Genomic DNA, 25,993 nt, shown 5'->3' on the forward strand with positions numbered 1-25,993 from the left:
CGTTGTCTTACTCTTCTTCTGACTTCCATCTTCCCCACAGCTGCTGCCCCTTTAAACAATTTCCTGGAGTCTTTCTTCTCAATCTTACGTATCTTCCCAGATGTAATTGTCTCTCTTCATGCCTTCCTAAATCTCGTGTTGGTTTTGCTCTCTGTTGTAATTTGGCTGACCAATTGTTTTGCCTAACTCTGAAAAACATTTGATGTCACTGGCTTTAGTCCAAGGCTCATTTAAATCAGTGGAAAGACTTGTACTAATTTGAATTCTCTCTAGATCTGGATCTCTGTGAAAGCTGCTGTGTGAAATGAAACCATATTGCACAGCCAAATACCACAAAGGTTGCCGATACATCCTTCATTTTTAATTTCTTTTTCTCATAGGTGGTACATCTGGCTCGAAACCTCATATACTTTGGCTTTTATAGTTTTAGTGAGCTTCTCAGACTGACCCGGACGCTGCTGGCAATTCTAGATATTGTTCAAGTTCCTATATCATCATACTTCGAAAGGTTGAGCAAGTTTCAGGATGGAGGTGAGAGAAGCAGCAAAGACTGTTATTCCAGCGTGTAATTCATTATTTAGGTTGGAAATAATTTATTGATCTTTCAAGGTTCTTTATTCCCCCATAAACCCACCTATGGGAATGTACTGTAGGATACATTAAGACGGTCAGCTAAAAAGGAACCTTTTTGAACAGACCTGCAGACTTCATGACTTGTGGTTACTGTGTTGGTCCTACTGCTCCTTTGCTTGTTTGGAACTGAACTTTCACATGTGGATCTAAGCCTCAGCCTCCTTTGTGCTGAACATCCCAAGCAAGTGCAGATGGCATTTGCCTGGGCACGGTGATTATGTTGGCTCATATGTGGCACCAGTGTTTATTAGTCATTTTAGTACTTCATTGAAAGGGAGAATAAGATGTTACTGGTCCCACAGCTGCAGAAGCTCCAGATGAGGCCATCCTCTGCATGCGTTTGTCAGTTTAGAATATTTTTTTTTTTTAACCCAGACCAGAATGCCTGGCTGACAGCCCCAGGACAATGCTGTATGTTCCACTGCCTTTTCTACCATGGCTTAAAACTGGGTTGAAGAATGAGCATGCCAGGAAGGTGCTGAAACATAGCAGTTTAGTTTTCTGGTGTGCGTGGAAGGGAGGTGTGACAGTCATGTGTGCTTGAGGGTCCAGGAGACCGGCTGATGGCAAATTCTGTTTTAATATGTGGCTGCAGTAAGTACCATTGCGCTGCCAATTGTCCCACAGCACCAAAAAGGATGAGCTGTCTTGTTTGAAACAACAATTACTTTGTATTTTCTCTGGGAAGCCTTTTCGTAGCCTTGAGTTTTCCTAATCATCATTTTGCTCAGTTTTCCTAATCATCATTTTTGCTACAGGTGCCCTGCCTGAGTGTGCCATCCTTCATAACGGTTTTCTTCTTTGAGGTTTCACATACTCCGGAGAAGCGTGGACTGTCATTGTCATCTCCAGGCCAAGAAGTCTTGTGCTTGGTTTTCTTGATCTGTCCTCCATCACTGCCAGGACACTTTACTGAAAGCCCCTGAAAGTCTTTCCTGAGATGCTGCGCGCACTAACGTGTGCTATAGCTGGCTGCAGTCCCTCTACAGCACTAGAGAAAGGCTGTATGTTCAGACACTTGGAATTACGTTTTCCTTTTTTTTTGTCCCTGAAATACTGCATTGCAGACTCTATTCTTAAATGGCTCTGGACACAGTTTGACTCCAGATAAAATCTTGGCATATTGGCAAGATGGAACATGCAGATGTGCTTCTTCCATCTAGTTTCTCTCTCTGCTCAAGTCTTTACTCCTGGTTATACATCTCATTCAATGTTTTTACTCACCTTCATTACTCATAAAATTGCGTTTCATCCTTAATTCCCTTTTATTTCTGTTGAAGCGTTTCCATTCAGGCTGTGTAGGAGAGGAAAGAACCACCCATTAAGTGCAAACAGACCTGCTCTCAGTTATACTAATTTCCAGAGCAATTCCATGCAAATCAATGAATTTACTCTGAAATAAATGAGTGTGAAGGAATGCAGAAAAAGCCACCACCATGCAAATGGAAGCTCCATAGCCTTGTTAGTAACACTCAAACATTGACAGAAGCCTTGCTGGAAACTTCCATCACGCATCTGTTTTTGTCTCACATTCTTTCAGCAAAAAAGGCACGGAACAAAGGTGGGATTTTTTGTATGTCTTTCATTAGCTTTGGCCTTTATACAGATTCTTTAGACTTCTTTCTAGGTTGTAGTTGTCTCTGTGGATGTTTATCTTTTAAACACTGTATCAGTTCAGGTCAGGATGTGACAATCCACTGGTGATCTTTTGGAAATGATCTGTGGGTTGGTTTGGTCGTTTTTTTTCCCCCTTTTGTTGCAAACTATATGGCTAGAAAGCCCATTGCTTTAGAGAAGGTTTTTTGCTGGCTCAGACTGTTTTCAGTTGCATCTGCCATCTTAAGGGAGACCAGAGACAGAGATAATGGCCATGCTGTCTAGGCTTAAAAATAGGCATTGAAATTTTGCTGCAGAGACACGGGTGTTCTTACGTTGAAATAGCTGTAAGATTTGCTGGAGAGGCCTTCTGCAGTCTTTGACAAAAGAAAAGGATGCCGTTTTTGGATGGTCGTATCTTATTTTCAGCTTCCCTCTTCTGATTGACAGGTCATAAAACAAATGAACTGTGCATTCACTTTGCAGTTGAGACAGAATGATCCCGAATGTTTATCTGTCTGCTGTGCCCAAGCATTTTACCATTCTTCCTTCTTCCTCTGGAGGTTCATACTTACCTACCCATGGGCAGCATTAGGCTATGAAGACGCAGATGTCCAAGGATGCGTAATTTAGAAGCAGTTTAAGCAGTTTTGTAAGTCCTATTTAGTATTTCTGAGCACCCAGCTCATAGAACTTCATGCCCATAGAACGTATTTAGTGTCTGAAGAACATATTACTCAAGCAAAGCAAGGGAGTATTTATAAGAAAAAAACACACAAAACCCAATCAGCATTAACTTTAGTTGCAGATTAAGATTAGAGAGGGAGCTCGAGAAGAAAGCATCAGGTATTGTAGTTGCTTACATTCTGGAGACCACTGCTGTGGCTGAAATGTCGAGTGTAACTTCTGCCTACCTTTATTTCATGTGGAAGCCTGCTGGTGAGGAATGAATCAGACCATAGCAGCAGGAGTTTGGATAGCATAAGTTGCTCTAGTTTCTGCGGCTGAGAGAGCTTGTGTCTGCTGAGTATTTGGCTCCACTCCTTCTTTTTTCTTTCCCCCCTTTCCCTCCTGTTTTTTTTTTGTTTGTTGTGTTTTGTTTTTTTTTTAAAAGCACACACACAGATGTTGGGTAGCAGTCCCTTTAAAACCAGCCTCGTGGTTGTCTTGCACCCATATCCTGACTGCGTCTTTGCTACAAGGTAATGAGAAGGTTTCAGTGAGGCCCTAAACACACAGAGCCCTTGACCTGCTTGTGTGCTCTCTGCCTTGCTAGGTGTCACTTAGCTGTAGCTGAGGTGCAATGTGTCCACACCATGCCAGAAAGAGCTGAGCTCAGGGGATTTGCTGGCTTGTGCTGTGGTGTTGTTGGCTACTTCTGTGTCCAGTCTTTTCAGACTTCATGAACTTCTGCTTGAGCCCACAGTAAGGGGCAGAAAGTGTTTTCTGTCTGAATGGTGGTGGTAGGCTGGGACTTACGTGCCTCTGCATGTGTTGGGCTGTAGAGGATGTTAACTGTGAGTGAGTCTTGACTTCAGACTGGGCTTGAGTCTGCGTTTGATAGGGAGACCTTGCTGTATTAGGGCTGCTGAAACAGGCCTTTGTATGAGATGATCATGTGTCTTAATGATGTTCCTGTGCTTTCTGTATCTTCTGGGGGAAGGGGAAAGACCAGGGGTCTGATTCTACAGTGCCTTGCATCTTGTGCAGTCACGTCTACCCAAACAATTTTGACCCCAAAGGTGCCGATGTTACCTAGGTCTTGTGGAGTCTGGGTCGTCCTTGTCCAGGATCCACTAGGGATCCTGAGGAGTGAACAGGCCAACAGAGAAATTAGTCTCAGGAATTTCATCTAGATCCCTCCTCACTCTGACAGTAAGGATTGTTCACCAGGCAAAGCTGTAGGTATACATTGCTTTTCAATTTTACAGTACTTATAAGATCGTACATCAAAGGTTCCCCTTCTCCTTTTACACAGATATCCCCTCTCTCTGTTATAAAACTAAGTTGTTGAGAACATCTGTTAGTTGTTTTATCAGTTACCTGCCTTGGGTTTTTATTGTCCCTTTTAACTTACAATCCTGATCTGAGACTATTGAGTAAAAAGGATTACAATAGGAAGTAACTCAGCCTGTTTTTTTGTGGTTTTTGAAAATTTTCTAAATTGCCCTGGCATTTTCTAAAGTCAGGATGGTCTGTTGGTTTTTTCCATAAAATACAGACCGATGCATTGTTCCCTGCCCTTGTTCAGGATGGTGGGAGCCCTCCGTCCAGTCAGTTAGGGGTGAGGGTGAGTTCTTCATGTCTTTGGAGAGATCAGATTCTGCTCTCCCATCTCTCTCCGGACTGTGGCAAGGATCTCACTCCGTAGCATCCTCTCTGGCAGGTCCAATACTTGCAACATTCAGATCGTACCTTTGCACACAGAGAACTGCAGGTAGGTGTCCCTCCAACAAATTGTTGCTCCAGGCATGTGCACGTTTACACAGCTTCTTTCTTAAGGAAAGTTAGCTTCCCTGAGTTGCAAAACTTATTACACTGATGTTCTTTTTTTTTTTTTTAAAAAAAAAAAAAAAGGTTAAGGTTGTACCTGTTGTGGGTTTGTGTGTGTACTGTGAATGTGTGGAAGTAAATTGTTAGTTTTGGAGATTATAAAAGTTGTGGGGTTTTGTTGTTTTTTTGGTGGATTTTATTTTTTTTTTTTAACCCATTCAGGCAGTGATCACAAATATCTAGGCATTAGCTTTAGTTCAGTAAGAACACGTATTTCGTATTTTGGGGTTAGAACTTTGAAGTGTAGCTCTAAAACCCATTTTTGACAAACACTGAAATCTAGCCATGATGCCTAGGACTGATGTTTTAATGGTATAAAAAATGTGTTTAAATTTTATCCAGCACCTAGGGGCCTGATCTGTCACTCTAGTGTGGGAAAGTGCTACTGAATACCGGTTTTGGGCTCTGTATATTTTAATTTTCATCACTATCTCTTATTGTAAATTTATATAGATTAATATTAAATGGGTGTTTAACAGCAATGTTATGTCAATAATTATGCCTATTCAGAAATGCAGTTCATTTTCAGGTTCTCGGACAAGTGACTTGAGAAGAAGTTTGACCAAATGGAAAAGTTGCGTAATTCCTATTCTGCAGCTGTAGTAGATCCAAGGTGGCAGCTCTATAAAAGTTAAGAATTTGGGGTAGGATCTATTTATTTTACATGACAGGTCTTAGCATTTTAGTTTTGTTAAAAGGTATTATTTCTATGGGAAACTCAGTGCTGAATAAATGTGGGGACAGATAGGGTATACTGCCTTTCCATTATTGACATTGATTTGTTCCAGGTCAGTAGCAACAAAAGCTTCCAGCATCCGATTCCTATAACGTGGAGTTGTAGGGAACTGGTGAGCTTGGGTCTTTACTGGTTTGGCAACTGCTCCACATCATGAAATCTGTAGTCAGGATTTTAGGAATGAGTAGAAATATATTAATGGTGAGGGAAAGAATGAGGTGGGTCTTGGCTGTGGGAAGCCTGCCTGGAGTTGTGCACCTCAAAATTGAAATAACCCAGTTTACAACCAGCAATCTCGAATCTTCTTCCCTGTTTAATATTTATTTCTTAAATAGACCCACTTATTTTAGTAAAACCACTTGCTAAGTAAGGAAATATATGTGACAAGTGTTGAACTGTTGAAGGAAACCTGCAAAATGGGATGTATTCTGAGGCTTAGTGGAAGCTGCATGAAGACTTAATTAACCTTTTACCTCAAGATGTCCTTTTCCATCCTTCACTTCAGTGTTGACTCACATTGATGACTGAGGTAGTCCTTGACGTTCTATGTGAGTTTCTCTCTATTGGTTCTGCAAAGATTCTGAAAAGAGCCTTACATTATTGTTAATGCTATGCCTTTCTTCCTTTAAAAAGCTTGATTTTAATGCCACTATCGGTTTCCTTAACCAGAATTAAATTAGTGTGCATGTAGTTTTTCAGGTGTGACCTTATTTGATGAGGATGGATTGGGGAAAGTTGGCTAGAAACATTTGTGAGATAGGATCCTGGAAAAAGAAAAGATGTATATTTTTGGAAATGCTTCTTACCTATACTGCATCCTAAAAATGACTTGAAAATCTTGCAGCCAAATCTTTTTTTCAGTGTTTGAATCGTTTTTGAGGTTATTTGAAGCTTCTTTCTGTTTTGGTTTTTTTTTTTCCATTTAGATTCTAAAATATATGGGGTTTATAAAATACACTACCTCTATCCTAAAGAGGCATTTTTTTCTTAAGGAGAAAGTGAGGACTTCATTTAGTAGTGCTGTCATTCTGGCACCTTTCAAGAACATTATAATCTCTTGCAGTTTTAATTAAAAGGTAAAGTCATTGCTTTCCTAATAAGTGCACCCTGCTGGATCATTCCAGAGTCAGGAGCCAATCTGCCTTGTCCAATACTGGTTATTTATTCTCTGTGAATTAAAATGCACATCTTTCTCTAGGTGCGATTGATCTTTCAAATAGGTGATTTTAGTCAAACCATGCAGCTACAGCGTATGTCAGGTCTGAAAGATGAAATGATATGGTAGTATTAGCAGGCAAGTTACATGTTTGCCATGCAGCTCAGTGCTATTTAGTTAATGTTGTTTGGGAACGAGAATAATGGCATGTAAGGAAATACATCCTTGAATTTAGGCTGCATATGTCTTGGGATGCAACTCACAGTGCTAGGCACCAATTTGAAAACTGGTGGGACAGACCTAAGTTATCTGCAGACTATGTCTTTCCCACAGGAGCTCTACATAAATGACTACAGTTTTGCTGAGATAGCGTCTACTGACATCAGTCTTTCAGCTCCCTTCGCTTCCACAAAGGGAAGGCTGCGCTCAGTCTTTTTGAAAAACAGGTTTTAAAAACTACTTATAATAAGCTGCAGTAGTTCCTGCCTCTCTTATTCTCACATCAAATATGTTGCTCATGACTGGCTCAACAAAGGCCTCCTTTTACCTGTTCAAACTGGTAGTCAAGTGTCCCATCTCCTCCATGTTATGTCTGGGTCTTTAGCTTGGTAGCGTATCCCTCTTGTAGACTGAAGGGACTAAAGATGTGTCCATAGGTGTCCTGAGATCATGGAACATTTCATTGAATTATATCATCAAAAGCCTGACCCCTACATCCTGCTGCAAGCTTTGCTGCATTGTTCTGATGTAGCCAAAAGGATTTGACCCTGGTTGAGGTCAGAATGGGGAAGTGCTCGCTGTCTCCTGAAGACTTCAGCACTGGTGGGCCACCATCTCTCTGCAAAGGAATGCTTGTATGTCAGTGTGTCAGGAGAGTCTTGTCCAGTCTTCTGTCCCTTTGATGTATCCTGGTAGTCTGCTTAGTCCATTGGCTTCATCTGAGAAAGAAGATAGGTGCTGTTTTCTTCCAGCCCCCTTGGCTGCAAGTAGAGATGCATACTGCTTAGAAGCACCAGTGAGACACTATTAGAACAGGCTTGAGAACAAGCTTGGACCTGCCATTTCTATTGTGTCTGTGGGTGCTCTGTGACCAAGAAGGACCAGATTTCATCCAGGACTATTAGAAAAGGCCGCATTGTTTCTCAGTCCTGCATCCGTGTCTGTTAGCTGCTCTTTTGTCTAGTTAGCAATTTGAAATATCTTCTTGAGGTATACTTTGATTAGCAGAGCTAATGAGGCAGTGGCTGCCTGGCAGACTGGAGCAATAATTTATGCCAGCAATTTACAATTAAAAAAAAACCAGGGTTACAAGAGAAAAAAGATTTAACCCTTAGGAAAGTTAGCTGTGTTAGTCACTGATGTCTATAGTGAAGCAACTGCTGTTCAGTGCAGAATATTGTCAGACCAAAAGGGAGGTCAGTCTGAGAGTTTAATTCTCTGGCATGAACCATTTCTCTTTCCTCCTTATTCTTTCCCTCATCATGAGAACTGTGCATTAATGTGATTCCAGAGACCATTGCTCTTCTAGAAATCGATATCTGTTTCACAGATGTAACTCGGCTAGAAGGCTTGATTCCCATGATGCTTTTTGCCTTCAAGGCCAGCATGCTGACGTATGTATTTTTCCCTTCATCTAAAGTCCGTGGCATGAAAGCTGTATTTTTGACGCTGCTTTGTGGTTTTGGGGATAGGCAACAACAACAGAACCTGCAGAATGTCAGGAGAAGGTGAGGTGTGGTGGAGTTTCATCATGGCTGGGCAGCAGTCAGTTTGTATGCAAAAAGGGAGGGCTTGTGGATATACTGTAGGTAAGTGGAAGCTGGGATGGCCAGATTCACTCAGGGGGTGGGTAGCAAATGCATGTGCGTTGCATATTGTGGGGTTTTTTGTTTGTTTTGCCTTGTTAGTTCTGAGGGCTGTATAAAATGTAGAAGTGACCTCACTTTCTGTGCTTAATGTCATGCATTAGGTTTTCTGTGCCTCTTACCTGAGGTCAGCTAGTTATTGAGCGATGAAAAATGGTTTAATGAAGAAATAAAATGTCTTTCTTGGCCTGTTTATGGTAGGTTCTGCAGTCTTTATGAGCAAATTCTGTAGAAAACCTGTAAAAATTAATACCTCTTTCACAAATAGAGCTGTAAGGCTTAACGCTTCTGGCAAATAATATATCGCTCTAAAGGGTTTGAAATAAAATGTGTTCCTTTAGTTACTGAAGTGTTGTTATTATATGTCTTAAAAATGGCTATAACTTTTCATGCAGAAAAATTAAATTGCATGAAGCAAAGTAGCCGAATCAACAAAGGCAAAGAAACGTAGAGCTAAAGCTGCCATTGGGTTTTTAATTTACCTCTTGGTAACAAGGTATTGCTGCGCATGTGGCTCCCTGCCAGAGGATCCCCAAGGACTGGCAGTGTTGCATGCTTTAAGATGGTACCGAAACTTCAAGAAGCTTGTGGTGGAGCACTAGTATAGGTCTCACCGAAATCCACAAAGTCAAGGCCGTTTGGAGTCGAGGCTTTTGTTTCAGCAGTCATCAGGAAAGCAACTTGTTGTTATAAGTACTATCTTGAAACCTGGTTGAACGTGCCTACGTCGAGGCAGGAGGTGAGACAAGGTCAGATGTTGGTAGCACATGCTCTCTGGTTTGTGACCTGTTACATTGGAAGGGAAGTGTTTTTCTAGGAGGTGTTTGGAAGAAGTTGAAGCGTCAGGTGTCCTAGTCAAAGCATGCTCAGCTTTGATGACATCAGAGAGTTGTCTCTGTAAGTTAATTACACAGACAATGTCAGAAATACCACATTTTTGCAAAACCTTGATTTGTCTCCTTCCCCTCCCTCCGCATCCCCCCACCTTTATTTAACAAGAGTGGAGAACGTATTGGGCCTGTATGGATAAGTTAATCAAAGTTGTTGGAGTAGTGGGTGCATGTGCATTTGTCTTATCTGGTGCTTAATGACCAGAGTTCTTGGAGATCCCATCATATGTCAGCTCCTATTTAGGTACTTAGTTTCCAAGCATCCAGCTTCTCCGGTCCCTAATGAGAGCTGCTGGGAGTTAAAATAGTTTTGAAAATATAGGCACTTTTAAAATTTCTGAGTAGGGAAATGAGCACTGTGGAAAACTGCTCAAGCTAAATAAGGCTGAGCAGTTTTGAAAATTGAGTCCGGGGAATCCATCTTTCCTATATCGGTGTTGAGGAAGACTGAACAATAATGTTAGTAAGAGCAGACTCTGTCCCTCTGCCAAGTAGGGACCAGGTCAGGTGCACGTAGTTAATTTGTAAATAAACAAGGCTGCAAGTCAGTTCCTTTGTGTCTTGGGGATATGTGTGGAGTAGAGAGCTGCTCACTGTAAGGGCATCTGCCCGTCTTTGAGGCTGTCCATTGTGTGTTCACATTCAGCTACCGCACAGTTCTCTGCGCTGTTTGTGAAATACCTAAAATTAGCAAAATGGAGCAAACGGAGGACGCTGCGTGGCAATTGGCTGGGAACAATTTGGAGAAAAGGCATGAATTGCCAGCTGCCTTTGACAGTTGTTTTTCTTTCTGAATATGGTATTTTGTCGCTTACCAGCCACACCGCGTTACATAGCAGATTGTTGTTTACTTTTATATTCTCCTTTTAGAATTTTTGCAACCAGTAAATGACTTATCAAGAAAATATGTTTATGTAGAAAATGAAATGTCAAATTATCCACTGTTTCGATTACTTGGGTGGTTCTTATTTTTTTCCCATAATTGACTCCTCTGAAAAGCCTTTCTTCTCAAGAGAGGCCGCTGTGTTGTCAATCGTGCCAAATTGTATGAGATCATATACTACAGTTTTGTGACAGAAACTGATATTCATTAGGAAGTTGTGATCGCCGTAATAAAAAGTAATGAAGAGGACATGCACAGTTGTCTTTTCAAAACATGACAAGCGTTCTCTTCTATTGTCTTCTCTCAGTGCCTGTCAGCCTACAGCTCCTTTAAATTACCACTTGTGCATACAGTGATTTCACTCTTCCATTGGCTAATCTTGTGAGACCGTACGTTCAACAGGTGACATTTCTAATGGGTCCACTGCTTATGAAAGGTTCTCGGCATCTGACTTGTGTTGGCAGAGGGAGGAGCAGAGAGGAAGAATCAGGGAGAGGAAAGGAAAATTGGAAAAATGGAAGAAGATTCATGGAGATTGCCTTGCCTTCTTTTTCTCTGCTGGTCAGTCACAGCTCTGAGCGCTTTTGCAGTGGTTTGCTGGTGAGAGAACTGCTTGGTTGTACACACTAGCACCTTACAACATCGCAATGACTGTTCTCTCCCTGCCACCATTCTCAGCCATATATAAATGTTAATACCTTGACCTCAAAGAAGACAACAAATGATGGAGGTCAGCAGGTTAAGGGTGGCAGTACCACATGAAGGCACAGCTCAGGCTTCTCTGCACTTACCTCTAGCAAAGTGCACACAAAAGTAATCAGGGTTCACATCTACTTGCTGTCTCTCCTGATTTAGCTCAGTTAACTAGCTGAGGCAATTAGTTAATTTTTCCTGGGGCATTGGTATTCAGGATGCACTTCAGAGCTGTAACCAAGATCAGAGCTCCGTTATTTTAGTCATTATGTGCACATGTATTAAGAACTTAAGTCTCTCTTATTAAGCCACTGTGTTTTGACTTGCATTGATGCAGGCCTAGGTGTCACGCAGTCAGTCACTTTTTAAGCTGCAGTAACCTTTCTGCATGCCGTGCCTCAGAGACTCATACCATTTCCTGCTGAGATAACTGTACTAAAGCCAAGAGAACACAAAAGCATAGCGAGAAGAAACAACTCACTAGCAAGACAGCTGCTGGCCCCTGATGTTTGAAAGTGACAGATTTAAGTCCATGTTTAACATGGTCTGGACTTCCAAGGCTGGACAGATAACACTGAGCACCATGAGTGCTGATAACGGGGGGATCTTTTGGAAGAGATGCTACTGCCCACTCTTTATGTACATGAATGATCCTCATAGCTTCTTTGAATGAATAGAGCAGTTCTTCCCAGTGTTGAGACACAGTCATCTCTTTCATTGCTATGCATAAATGTGATGGTTGACTGCTATCTACTCCTAAGAGATGGTTACATTTCATCACCCTACAAAATATAGTTGTTAAAATATCTTTCCTGAAAAGAATGCTGAATTGCTCTAGTTGCTGTGTTGTTTTCACTGTGGGAATGTTCTCCTCAAGCCTGCTCTGAGTTAATTGAAAATAATAGTCAGCATCAGGCAGGCAGTGAAAAAGTTTTCCAAGATGGGTTTACCCGTGACACCTTGTCTCACTGCTGTTATTGACAGAAATAATGCAGTCTTGGGTCACTACCCATTTCAGCTGTAAATGCTAAACTGAATTAAGTAGACTTTTCTCTCGCTAAAATCCTTTTCTATGCATTAAGGAAATACAATTTGAAATGTCAGTGATAATAAGTACCACCTTAATTCTCCTTTGCTTTCCTGCCTTTAGCTGTTTAGATCAGTTGCATGAAGGTCAATAGTAAAAGAATGTTGTGGACAAAGGGTCTATCCTTGTTACTGATGCTGTTGGGAAGCAGCTTCATAGCTACCGCTTACTGGTTTGTACCATCTTTTAGCACTGGTGTTCCGCAGGTAAGGGGAAAGGACAGCAGTCATCTCATTTCTTTTTGTTTCCTAGATGCTTTTATAAGCTCCATCATCACATTAGCCGAGTGCCTCCCAGTCTTTGTTATATCAGGCCTCTCACTGTCCTTTTTAGAGACGGAGGAAGTAGTCTTCTCATTTATGGTCCTGAAAGGCAGACGGTGTGACTAACTCCTAACTAATACCCATACTCTGTTATTCCCTAGCTGTTTTATTTGATTGGAGAGGAAAATGCTCCATTTTCATTTTGCAGCAAGAAGGGTATTTGGAATTATTTTATTTGCTTCATGCTGGAGTATTCATTTAGGAGCTCTTTTGGTGCCTGCCAATTGTGAGGATCTAGCCCTAAGTTTGACTTCTAACTTTTTTTCCCCTAACATCATGCAAAGTCAGAAATACATTTTTTTCCCCCCCTTTGTAGGGACTTGAAGTATTATTTTCAAAAGACCAATTCAGAGTGATTGCACACCAGACTGGATGCTGAATGGGACCTCAAATGTGACACTAATCTGCCTCATTCACTTTGAAAAAGCAAATTCTTTGTGTGTTTTCCTTTTAAAATCGGGGCTGAAGGCATCCTCTTTCCCTGCATACAGTACCTGAGCTCTATGGATTGAAGAAAGAAGGACATAAGAGGAGGATATTGCTAACAAAATGAAAAATAGCTTTGGCTTTTTACAGCAGATTATCTGGGAAGAGGGTCCCTTCAGTGCGAGTAAAACTTGTCAGTTGCATGGTGATTAAAGCGTACTAAAAGACATACAAGAACTATTCAGGCTTACCTCAGCAAAGCTACATTTCTTCCTTTTTTTTGTTTGCCTTTGGTGTAGCCTAGGTCTTGGCAACCTTTCTGTGAAGAGGTGCTATCATTCCCTTCCTTTCCTTCATTCATTAAGATCTGTGCTTTGCAAGAAAGGAAACTAATTCATGTAGGTAGGTAGCATGATACTCTCGTTCTTTCTTCTCCCCACCTTTGGAAGAAGATAGTCATCGATGCACTGAGATGCTTTTCGTATCAAAATTCACTATGAAGAAAGACCAGTATAATCTATGGGGACAGATGGTATTTCTTGGTAGATTTTGCTGAGCTGGCATCAGTAATAGGTACCATTGCAACTAGACTGGATGAAGTTTTTTGCCACATGGGTGTAAGATAATTTTTTCCCCCCTAGGTATAACTTACAAAGGGCACTGTGATTACAGGTACTAGTTTGACCTTCAGGAGAGCCTTCAGCGCCTGCCATTCTCCTGGGACGTTTTTGAAGGGGGATGGTTGGCTTGTTGTGTCAGTTGGCTTTGGCTTGTGACCTGTCATTTGGACTGCGTACAGAGATTGATCAAACTTGCACAGCCCCAAACCTTTACTCTCTCATAGTGTGAAATGTAAGATACTCGGATAGTCTCCTTCCAGCTTCTGCAGTGCCAAAAGCAACCTTACTGTCAAGCACATATATTACGTCCAGTTGTCATGGCGAAGACATCAGTGGGAGCAGGCATGGAAAATGAACTCCTCCCATGTGTCTGCAAACCAAGGTCATAAATTGCAGCAATAGATGATACAAATGAAATACCAATACAAGTTTTCTAACCGTAAACATAGTCAAGTACTGGAATCGCTTGCCTAGGCACGCCGTATAATGTGGCATATACAACATTTAAATATTCTTAAAACAGGTTAAATAAACCTCTTTCAGAAATGGCCTTAGATGTAGGTAATATGCCTTCAGACAAAGGAATGGATTAGGTGGACTACTAAGGTTTCTTTTGCTCTACTTTTTACAATTTCTTGAACATGTTACCAGAGCTGTGGAAATATTTTGACATCTTTTCCATCTGTTGACCTGTAAGAAATGATCTCTTGGAAAATCAGTGTAGAAAATTTGTCCCTAAACCACTGGGTAATTTGAATGAATTCCTTCTCCTGAGATTTGATCAGGAATTGAGGACTTGTTTTTCAATATGCCTGTTAAGACTGTAAAGGGGTTTGACGACATGGGTGTATGTGTGATATATAGCTTTGTGAGCAAACTTTAATCATGGCAAATATGTACATGTTTTTGTTTAATGCATAGGAAACAATGTCATGAGGACCATCCATGGTGTAGGAGAGATGATGACCCAAATGGTGCTGAGCAGAGGATCTATATTTCCAATCAGTGCCCCTGATGTACAGCCAAGCCTTCACCCAAGCAAGCAAGCCAGCACCTCAGACAGTGAAGATGTGATCGTAATGGACACCAAATTGAAAATCATTGAGATTTTGCAGGTAACAATGATTGGTGGAGTATTACATAGCAATCGTTTTACAGTTCTTTACTTATTCACATAGTGGCGAGTTCTGTTACCTACATTCTTACTATTCAGTGGGCTGTTCATTGTAAAAATAACACTTTGATAGGCAGAAGAATACTCCTCTGTGTGAACAATTGTACAGTTGTGGTCCTTGCTCTGTTACACCTACTTCGCTTTTGAAGGAAGTAGATGCTGTAGAAACTCTGTTACTGTAACTCTGAAAAGGAAAAACTTGTTCTTCCGTCCGCCTCACTAATGTTTTCTGAAGACAGTGGGTCTGTTTCCAGTCTCATTAACACTCATTTTACACTGGGGTACCTTGCTTGACTTTAGTATTTGACTCTTCTGTTACAGTAGTCTGATGAAGGGCAGAATTGGACCTAGACCCACTGAAGTCGTGCAAGGCCATGCACTTTTGAAGTCTGTTTCAGTTTTCCACTGTTAGATTGAGAATAGTCTGTGGTCTACTATGATTTTCTGCCAGTTGAACTGACAAGTTATATGACACTAGGATGCCTCCTGAGAGAGAATTTTCACTTGGTGCTATTAGTGAGTGAAGTGGCACACATTGGTTCTGTATATCAAATCCCACTTTCTGCAACACTTATGCCCTGAACGAGTGTTTCAGTGTTCTCTATAAATTGTGCAGGTCTGTTGGTACCACTGTCACTTTTGAAGGATTCCATTTGTTCTGAGTGCTTATAAATGATTTAGATTACCTTAATTACTCATCATCTGAAAGATTGACGCCTGTTACGGTATCCTCAATACTGCATACTTTGGTTCCAGAGCAACTTTAGTTTAAGGTTTATAGTGAAGGACAGAGTGTTATGAAGTTCTGTCACCTAAATAATACCATTCATGTGTATTGATTCTCATTTTCATTTGTTTTGGGACTGAGTTTCTCTCCATACTGTCTTGCTTTACTGATTGATGCCTAGAAGAATGATTCTAAGACACCAGCACGTGCGTCCTGTGCAGTCCCTGGCTGCTCACAGGCAAAAGAATCACATTTTGTCTCATCCTTTCCTTTTTCATGGCATGCTGCAGTGCAGGAGCACCCAGGATTGGAGAGCATTTAAGCCTAATTTGTTACTTAATGTGTGGCTTGTTAGTTATGGTTTAGTCACGTGGTCAAATTACTACAGATTAGTAAGTAGTCATGTGTTGGGTGATTCACGGTAAATATGCATATATGATCTTAGTTCACAAGAAATACAAAATAATTCAGTTTCATTTAATATGCAATGAAGGAAGATTAATTCAAGTCACCTTACCTTTCATTACTATGCTATTATCCTAAAAGGCGAGTAAGAATAATTTAAATTTATTGTATTATCATGCATAGCTAGTGCAATGGTGATTAAAACTATTCTATTCTAAGAAACATTTCACTTTATAATAATTTAATTCTCAATACATCCTCTTATTCCTTTAAGTAAAGGCATTTTATTACTTAAGAGTTTCCCTTCTGCCATCAGCCAGAATTAAACAGAAGGCACAATAGACTTAGTTGACTCCACATGGACGTGGGAAATTTTTATTTTTAAAAATCTTGTGTGTACAGTTATAGGGGAACTGTAACCAAAATAAACCTGTATTTTTTTTCTTTTTTTGTTCTAAGATTTGAAAGAAAAGATATTGTTTCTTAAACTGGGATTTTATTTGCTTTTAGATGGTATAGTCCTAGTCAAATCTTATTACAGTATTCTGCATCTGGAAAGCTTGTCTGACTTCAGTTAGAGATCAAAGAAACAGGTTGCCCCCATTTGCTAAGTCATCACCTGTTGACTGAGTCTTGATAACTTAATGTACGTGCTTTCATCCTTGCTGATTGTAAAATATGTTAAATGATCTTAAATCCGTCTCATTGTACGCTTGCATTTACTGTGGGCAAGGAGCATAAACGTGGGAAACACTGAAAGTCAGTTGATGGGCAGTCAGTTCTTGAAGGGTTGGATGTCTATGTGTCATTCCTTAAATTGGTACTAATGTTTCCAGCCTCGTTATTTTCCTCACTATTCCAATATAAAACCAGCACTTCCAGCTTTGAATTAGGATTTTCCTGTAGGAGTTTCTGATTTCACAGCTGAGGAACAAAAGGCACGAACAGTTAGAAGAAAACAGAGCGTTGAGCGAGGGGGATTTCTGCTGCCATTACAGTGGTAGCTTCTAAGGCCAAATGTTTTTTTTTTTTGCTGCGTGCTGGCAACACTAGTAGGAGTTCGTGAAGGAAATGCTATTCGCTCCTCACATCTTCAGCTGATCCCTAGCAAGGTAACAAAAGACACCACCAGGCTCGTGCTTCACTCCATTGAAACCTGGAGTCACTGCAGCAACGCTGCCCTTGGCTGTTGGCCATCTGAGAGGGTGAGCCTTGAGCCTGTCGTCTTTACTCTCAACCCCACTCCACTTCTTATCTTCATGGGGCATTGGAAGTCCAGCTGGAAGATAAAATAATTGGTTTCAACGTGGGTTTGAATGTACTGATCTGGCTCACAGGCTATGAGGACAAGGCAGTGTGCCGGAGCCCCTGGACAAACCCAGTCCGCTTCTCAGTATTCAGCAGCTGAGAGGGTAGAGTTCAATATGTCTCAAGATGGTCGGAGTGAGGAAAGAAATCACAGAAAACTGATGAATGTCATGGATTCTTTTTTCGTAGTGAACATATATACTTAAAATAATTTACTTAATAATTTACTTAAAATAATCATGTATCGCTTATATTCCACCACAGAAAAATCCTAACCCGTGTTACCAAACGGCAGAAGAAAAGTCTTATCTAAAACTTTTTTTTCTTGTAGTTTATTCTCAGTGTTAGACTGGACTATAGAATATCCTACATGCTGTCTATCTATAAGAGAGAGTTTGGGGAAAACAATGAAAATGTTGATTGCTCTACAACATCCCCGCCTGACACACCAGGGATTGCCTCAGGTAAATGTCGCTATTGTATTGCAATGTAAAATAATTCTGTGTAGAGTACTGCAAACAATGAACTCGACTACATCAGAAAGATGCATGCCCCTTGAAGTTGAAAAGCTTGTGGAAAAATGGAAAATTTAAGGAATCCCATAAAAATAAGGTTTTTGCTGGCCTGTCCTCCCCTAACAAAAATGTGACTCCTTTTTCTCCCGATGACAATTTATTCTCTTATTTGTACTCTTCCCAAAGAGTACAAGAGTACTTCCCCATCTTGCATGATGACTAATGTAGGGCAGGGTAGATCATAGAAAAATGGTTGGGGTTGGATGAGGACAGATTTAAATGAGGTGAATGTGGCACGGGAGAAATGGAGTGGCTTTCCAGGGAGCATTCCCGTGCGCCCAGAAGTGCCCAAAAGGCTGACAGCTGTCTGTGTGACCACCCGCAAGCAGGGGAGAATTGCTTTAGTTGGAGGTGCTGTATAACAGAGGGGTGGCTATGGAGTACTAAAGTCTTAAGTAGTAAGGTATATTAAAGCTGTCCTAAAACAACATGACGGTGTGGTAAATGTTTTGTTTTATGATAAATATTCTAAAGTTCATGTGTCTGCTTTGGGAGGATTGGCTCATCTTAACAAAAAAATGTGGAAGTTTCATATTCTGTGTCATTTGTGGGTCACCGATGGTGGTTTGTAGAGCTCTTAGCATCATGGGGCTCTGGTTCATCACTACAATTTGGCTCTTCCTCGGTAATAGTAATACACAATTTAACTCTGCCCCATGTCCTATTTCTTCCCTACTACTCTTGCAGATAACTAATTTTTGCCCAGTTGAGGAATACATTATTAGACCTTTACTTGATAAAATCTACTTTAAAGAGGATCAGAGTTCCATTTTGCTGTGCAGATTAAACAATGATGACTGGCTTTTAATTTTTATATCAATTTTTTTTTTTTCCCCCCAGCAATTGTTCCTGACATAGATGAAATCGCAGCTCAGGCTGAAACCATGTTTGCTGGCAGGTATATTCTCTGAAGTTTTACCTCTCTACGTATATCCGTTTGTTCACATTGATATTTCTCATGGACAATCTCTGTTTATTCTGCGCTTATTTTCGTACCCCTTTCTCTTCCTTTGGCTGTTTCTTATTATATAACCTATAGACAGACAGAAAAGTGCCGGAAAAGACCTGGATTGCAAACAGGCAAACAGCCCAGTTGGTATGGAAGGCTGTGGGACTGGAAATGACCACCTTCTTAGTTGTAAAAGAGTTGGTAGAAAGTTTTTGTCCTGTTCCCAAAGGCAGCCGGGGAATGGTGTACAGGTGCATTGGGCTAAAACACACTAATTATTTATTTATCTTATAATGCCTCACATAAGTGCTTTTAAAGGAATACCTTTTTCTGGTGTGCTTTTTGGCTGTAGCCCCAAATTTCTTGGATCTGTAGGTTACTGTTGACCCTCAGGTCAGACCCCATAACCTATTGTCACTGCACCTTGTGGTTGAACTTACTTAGGAAGTTATGTCAACAATAAGCTCTTTCATGTGACTCCAAATCAGCTGTGGACCACTTGCCATGATCTTCTGGACCACCAGAGGCCTGTAGATTATAAGATATGCTTGTGGTTTTGGAAGAGATTTCAGCTATACTGTGAACAAAAAAAAAAAGCACGAAAAATATCCACACTGGAGAGTTACTACCATTATCACTATATTGGTTTAATTTTACAGGTATTATTATAATTATACCAGTAAAAATGAATTCCATTTAGACAAGGCCGTTTTTCTTGGAGATAGGGGGAAGGATCTGCAATACGGGCACTCTGATCTTCCCTCTCTCAATCCCTTATGCGTTCTCAATCTTTACCAGCGCAAGCAATGCCTCCAAGCCCTCTCCCTGAACTCCCATAATGTAAAACAACACACAGCCCTTGGCATCTGCATCTTTAGAATGAATAGAGAGACCGAACGGTTTCTTGGAAACATTATTTCTGCTTTGGTATGTTAAGTGTAAATCTGCTTTCTGCCATTCCAGATTATAAAGATGATTCCAGAAATATGATGCTTTTGTCAATTCTTACTATTTTTGAGCTTATTTTTTCTTAAATGAACTATTAATAGCAGCTGAAAAGCAAAGGAGTGAAAAGGAAAGGGTGAAATTAATCTCTGATGAAATGCTGTTTACTTCAATTAATTTGGATTGTGGATGAACTTGGCACAATTTATCCAAGACATAAATGAATGTTTTTGCAATATGAATTTTAATCACAGCATTTGACACATTTCATATATACTTGCTTTCATTCTGTAGTGTCCATTCTGCTATAAGATTGCTCCAACAGCATATAACTGTAGGATTGAAGTCCTTATAAGAACATGTTAGTAATCTTTATAGTTTCCATCCTGCAGCATATTTGATTTGGTTTTGAGAGCTCTGTCAAATGAAGATTGTGTGTAAAGGCATATTTATGTCAAAAGCTTTTATTTTTTCTTATTTATTTTACTTTATTTGGTCCTTTTTTCCCCCATTTCTGTTGCAGAAAGGAGAAGAATGCGGTTCAGCTTGATGATGAAGGGGGCAGAACTTTTTTACGGGTCCTTATTCACCTCATCATGCACGACTACCCTCCTCTGCTCTCAGGTGCTCTGCATCTGCTATTTAAGCACTTCAGCCAGAGAGCAGAAGTTCTACAAGCATTTAAACAGGTATGGATGGGCATAGCATTATTCCTGGAAACTGACTGGGGGGAAAGTCTTTCCAAAAGCTGCTTGCTTACCTAAATTGCTGTTTGTAGCATGACAGTGTTACTTCCTTAGAGGTCCAAATTCAGCAGAGATTTTTTTTTTTTTTTCTCAGTAATGTTGACCACACGTGCTAGCGTATGTTTTAGTGGTGCACCCAGAAAGAGTTATTTCTGGCATTGCATCCATTACTGAAAATGTAGGTCCGTGGTGACAGCTGGGACATCTCACAGTGAGACGTGATGTAGTGATGTCTCAAAGATGGAGTTAGTAGCTCACGTTCTGCAAGCAGTGTACCGCTGTCTGCAATAGGACTTTCCTGTCTTCAGGGCTAGTTAGGCTGGGTGTAAAGCTCTCTTGTTACTCATGTGGTGTTCCTGGTTCTAATTCATGTGTCTTTGGATTGTGCTCCACTGCGTGATCCAGAGATCCCAAATAACGGGAAGAGAGTAACAGAGCCAAGCCTGTTTTCAGCTTTTATTCTTTCTGCTTGATAACGGTGCATGTGCATGCTCCATGTGTCATTGGATTAGGATGGGGAGATCTGATGTCACGGGGCTGGGTGACAGAGACATCTCGGTTACGTAACCCTATATAACATAGGTTGATAAGACCATCTGATGCTTATTTCAGGAGTTTGATAGCATGTTGTCTCATCGTTATGTAAGATGTGGAGGTTTCTCTTGTTTAAAAACAGATGAATGATAAAGACCTGGAAAGCTTTTGTGTAATGTTTTTGCAGGGTAGCATAATGGCCTCCCAGCAGATTGGTAAAGTTAGGCCATGCTGGTGAGTTGCATAAATAGCTGTTATTCCCAGGTAAGCAAGGACTGAGTAGCTTAACATGTTTTCGTAAAGCACGGAAAATGCTAATTGACAAATAAACAAAAAAGACTGTAGAGAACGTGGAATATGAATGTCTGTGGATGAGCAGCATTCATAAATTCTCTAAAATAACAAGGTTTTACCAAGCTAAGAGAGAAGATGACAAAAACTTTCTCTGACAAAATAGTGAATATTTGCCTGCGTGTAGTGATTATTTTTTTTTAAAAGAATGTCCCTATCAGTGTTCTTGTCTGCCATGTGACTTTAATCTATTACATAAGTGTGTTTTCTTAATAGTGCTTATTGGTTTACTGTAAAGAATTGTTGTTTGTTTTTTGGAATATTATCTTCATTAATAATCTTGGTAGAGCGAAGAGCATTACAAAGAAAGGAAATGTGTAGATCATGCTAAATCAAGAACTACAAATAGCAGTGAAAAAAAAACCCAGATAATTTGAGCAGTATGAAAAAAGAAAAAGTTAGATTAATCTCAATAAAAGGCCACCACTCAGATGGTGGGAAGCTACGTGAACCTGAAAGTCAGCTTGTGAGCTATGTTTAAACAAATTTTTCTAATCTGGTCTAACACTGTTAAAATCAGTTCTTTTTCAATATTTGATTAGGGTGATGTAGGTGATCATTAAAGTTGCTAGCCATTTTGACTTTTCTTTGTATGTCCTGATTCCTTGCCGTATCATCCTTTTTTTTTTCTTGTGAAGTACTGTGCTGATGGGATAAGCTATTTCTAACTGTATTGCTTAAATACCACGTAACTGTATTGTTTTAATACCATGAGGATCATATTCAGTGCATCAGAGCTAACTCTGCATAGAACTTAAGAGCTTGCAAATGCATGCTTGTCCTGAAAATGTTTCGCAGTGTATTAAAGGCGAGAGAATGTTGTAAATGTTATAACTGACCTGGTTTGGGCAACTCCAGTCCCTGGCTCTGTTAAAGGTTTTAGGTGAATGGAGGCTAAAAAGCCTGCGTGTGCCGTGTTTCAATTTCATAGGGAAGGTTACATAAAGCACCTGAAAAGAGGGGCTTAGAATGGAAACGGTCAAGCAAATTGCCTAGGCATAAATGCTGATGCTACTGCTGTAACAGCTTTACAATTTTCTGTATTTCCAGGTTCAGTTGCTGGTGTCTAATCAAGATGTTGATAACTACAAGCAAATCAAGGCCGATCTTGATCAACTACGTCTGACTGTAGAAAAATCAGAATTGTGGGTTGAGAAGAGCAGCAATTATGAGAGTGGAGAGGTGGGCGACAATCAAACCAAAGGGGGAGAAGAGCCAATAGAGGTGGGTTTAAAGCCTTTACTCTTAGAATTGTTTCAATATGGATGGGTAGTTTAATGAACAATTGCAAATTTGTGGTCTGGTTAATCAAAGTAGCAAAGCAAGAACGTGCAGTATTGTGGCTGAGCTTTAGGAATAGAGAGAATAGGGAATAAAACCTCTTTAATCAATGTGTTCAATATTCTCTCCTGCTGCTTTCAGTAACTGCGTTCATATGTCACAGAGCTGCCGTCCATTCTGGCAAGCGCACGAGCCTCAGTGTATGGCATCTCCGTGGCCAAAGAAGTAATCTAGGGATCCCGTGTTGGAATTTGTGTTGACTTGCTGGAAGAAAGGGGTAGGCAGTATCTGTTCCTGCAACTAGGGGAGAGGAGCACAATCAAACCCAGATTTTCAAACATCACAAGTAATTCCACTATTCAGCAAACATAAGACTGACCTAAGAATATTGAGATTTTGTAGGCCAACTAACGTGTTTTTGGGTGTGTGGTTTGTTTTTTTTTTTTTTTAACCCGTGTCATACCCCACTCTCAGGATATATTGTGATTTGAGAAACTTTAGAACTTGAATCTGGAACCATGAAAACCTGACCTTTTTTTTTTTTAAATGTAATTGAGTATTTTTTAATTATTTTTTTTCAATGAAAGCTGAGTGCTCATGTCCATACCTAACTCCAGTATAAATCTTTAAGAAAATGCAAAGTGTTGCAACCGTTGCTATGGTTGAGTTTTGTGGCATAACAGGAGATAGAGCAGGCTTTCACACCAATATTTATTCCCAATTTTCCATTTACATGAGAGGAAGTGAGGAGAAATGAACAACTGTGACTTCTGACACAGCACTTCCCTTATTCTCTTCCGTGGCAGTCTTCTCTGGTGGCAAGAAAATGGGCAAGGAAGCCACCAGGGAAAGCTTAGTAGGACGTCAGGTGGAGATTATACAGCATTTTGAAGCCAATGCAATGAGGAAAAGTAGGAGCCATTGTGACGAGACAGGATGTTTGCAGGTATCTGTGACATACCTTTGACTTGGCCTTTCAGGTGGAAAAGCAGATTTTAGGTGGCTTCATACAGGGAAAAATTCAACACTTCAAGGGAGAATCTTAATTTCCTGGGACAGTGTAGGTCCTACTCTTTCTCTGATGTAACTTAGCTGTCAGAACTGGGGAGGAATCTGGACTTTATGATCTTAAGTATGTGGGATTTCCTACTTTCTTTCCTCAAGCATAGCTCTAGTAGGAAAAAAAATCCAGGTCTGTAAAGCCCCGAAAGAAAGTCCAGCTCTGGAGTCCTCAGCACAAGAAGCACATGGACCTGTTGGAATGGGTCCAGTGGAGGGCCACGAAGATTATAAAAGGGCTGGAGCACCTCTCCTATGAAGACAGGCTGAGAGAGTTGGGGTTGTTCAGCCTGGAGAAGAGAAGGCTCCGAGGAGACCTTATAGCAGCCTTCCAGTACCTAAAGGGGGCCTACAGGAAAGCTGGGGAGGGACTCTTTATCAGGGAGCGTAGTGATAGGATGACGGGTAACAGTTTTAAACTGAAAGAGGGTAGACTTAGATTAGATATTAGGAAGAAATTCTTTACTGTGAGGGTGGTGAGGCACTGGAACAGGTTGCCCAGGGACACTGTCAATGCCCCATCCCTGGAGGTGTTCAAGGCCAGGCTGGATGAGTCTTTGAGCAGCCTGGTCTAGTGGGAGGTGTCCCTGCCCAGGGCAGGGGGGGTTGGAACTAGATGATCTTTAAGGTCCCTTCCAACCCAAACCATTCTGTGATTCTGTGAAAATGTTCCTTTATGTATTTAATGAATGGAAAAAGTAATGGGAAAACAAGATACAGAATTGCAGCAGGATATTTACAAGGTTTTTGAGCTATAATACATTTTAAAAGTGTAATAAGATCCTTTTTATTCCTATGGATAGCCCTGATAGCAAAGAAACTCCAGGAGGAGGAGACAAAACAATGTCCTTGAAACAGAAGCATCTCTAAATGGGATATTTTCAGTGGTTTTTTTTTTCCCATGAGGCATCCGTGGGTCTGTATGGATTAGCAGTGCTTCAGTAGATGCACAATATTATCTCTGGCAGATCTGAGAGCGTATTGTACCAGAACAGTAATATATAATCTGCACAACTGGTTAGATCATCTGGTGGTAATTCTATGAGAGCCGTGCCAGCTTACAATAGCTCAGAATCTTATCCGTTATATTCTTCCCCTGTTAGATTATTCTTTAACAGTCAGGAAATATTTTTACCTGGCAAAACTACTTTAGACAGTGAATACGCTCTCTAAGATCTGAAGTCAGATATAAGAGGTGAGGTGCTGGTCATAATCTACAATGTGTGAAGCAGGTGGCTTGCTTCAAGCAGATAATCATCCCTGTAAGATCCTATGCTTTCTTGGAATGGATGCTGGGTATTCAGTACTGAGCTGGATGAACCTCTAGGTCTTTAGGGAATATGCTTCATTTGCCTGTGCTTAGTGTTTTCTCAAACAACATTAAAGTGCGCACAAGGGCTTGAATTACGTTCCGGAACAGTCTTACGTTAAGCCCAAGTTTCTGTCCTTGCCAAAGCACGTTGCAAGATTGGCATAACAGTTTTAAAAAATCAAATATAGCTTTTTGCCCTCGGGCTTCTGAGTCTTCTTGGGTAATTGTTTCCACCTTTCTATCATTACCTGAGGGGGCTAGGGACTGACTTTTTTTTTTTTTTCAGTCATATGACTCCAGAAATTGGATTTGTAGAAAAAAGGCCATGTTCTTCTAAATGAAGTATCCAGAGTTCTCCACAGGAAGAACAACAAATCTTACATCCATGCAGGAGCACCTTGACAAGAATTGGAGATGAGAATTACGGAAAAGAGTGCTTGGAGTTAGGTCAGATGTAAATTAGACATCATATAGGATGAGGATGAAATGCTGAAATTGATCTCACATAACTGAGCCTTGCTTGACAAGGGAAAAGCAGATAAAGCCTGTTTACTTAGTTATCTCTAGTAAGGGTGTTATGAGTCTGTGTAGATATCGTGGACTATGGAAAGTGTGGTCTTTTGTCCTGTAGCACCAGAAACACAGATCCAAGGAGGAGAAATAGGCCGTCTCAGTGAAAGGACTCTCAGGTGAAGCTGGAATACAGTGCAGTGACATTTATAGAGCTTCTCATCTTTGCCATCCGCTGAGAAAGTTCAGCACGGTTTCAAGTAGTATGAACTTTCAGCACCCTGAAGCGCCTGGTATTCCCTTGCTCTCCTCCTTTGCTGGTCTGTGGCAGTTTGCTTGAGTTCTGGGAATGTTTAAACAAACATCTCCTGAAACATATATAGGTTGAGATTGTGAACTGAATCTTCTGAGGGCGCCCCTCGTTCCCCTGGGAAGTAAATACAGCCTGTGGAGGGCAAAACTGCGCCGGTGTGACACTGAGTAGTGCCTTGCACAGCCGAACTGCTGAGATGAGTGAGGCTGTTTCAGCGGCAGGGAACTGCTCGGTCTGAATGCTGGAATCTGGGCCTCCATTTTGGGGGGTAGAAAGGAAGGATGCTAAGACTGATGCAGAGTGATATCCTGGGAATTTTATGAGTAGAGGAAGTAGTCTTTTT

The 25,993-nt window shown here is 40.7% G+C and overlaps 1 protein-coding gene across 1 annotated transcript in view; it reads left to right on the forward strand.

Moving 5' to 3' along the window:
• The window catches only part of ITPR2 (inositol 1,4,5-trisphosphate receptor type 2), a 263,492-nt gene that overhangs the window by 88,522 nt on the left and 148,977 nt on the right, over nt 1–25,993 (forward strand). Inside the window, exons 21-26 of the mRNA XM_054188393.1 lie at nt 381–531; nt 14,383–14,576; nt 17,407–17,539; nt 18,491–18,548; nt 20,068–20,233; nt 22,226–22,399. Of these exons, the coding sequence (XP_054044368.1) occupies nt 381–531; nt 14,383–14,576; nt 17,407–17,539; nt 18,491–18,548; nt 20,068–20,233; nt 22,226–22,399 (876 nt within the window). The remainder of the gene's footprint in view (nt 1–380; nt 532–14,382; nt 14,577–17,406; nt 17,540–18,490; nt 18,549–20,067; nt 20,234–22,225; nt 22,400–25,993) is intronic.

The sequence above is a fragment of the Rissa tridactyla genome, chromosome 1 (genome assembly GCF_028500815.1).
Source record: "Rissa tridactyla isolate bRisTri1 chromosome 1, bRisTri1.patW.cur.20221130, whole genome shotgun sequence".
NCBI lineage: Eukaryota > Metazoa > Chordata > Aves > Charadriiformes > Laridae > Rissa > Rissa tridactyla.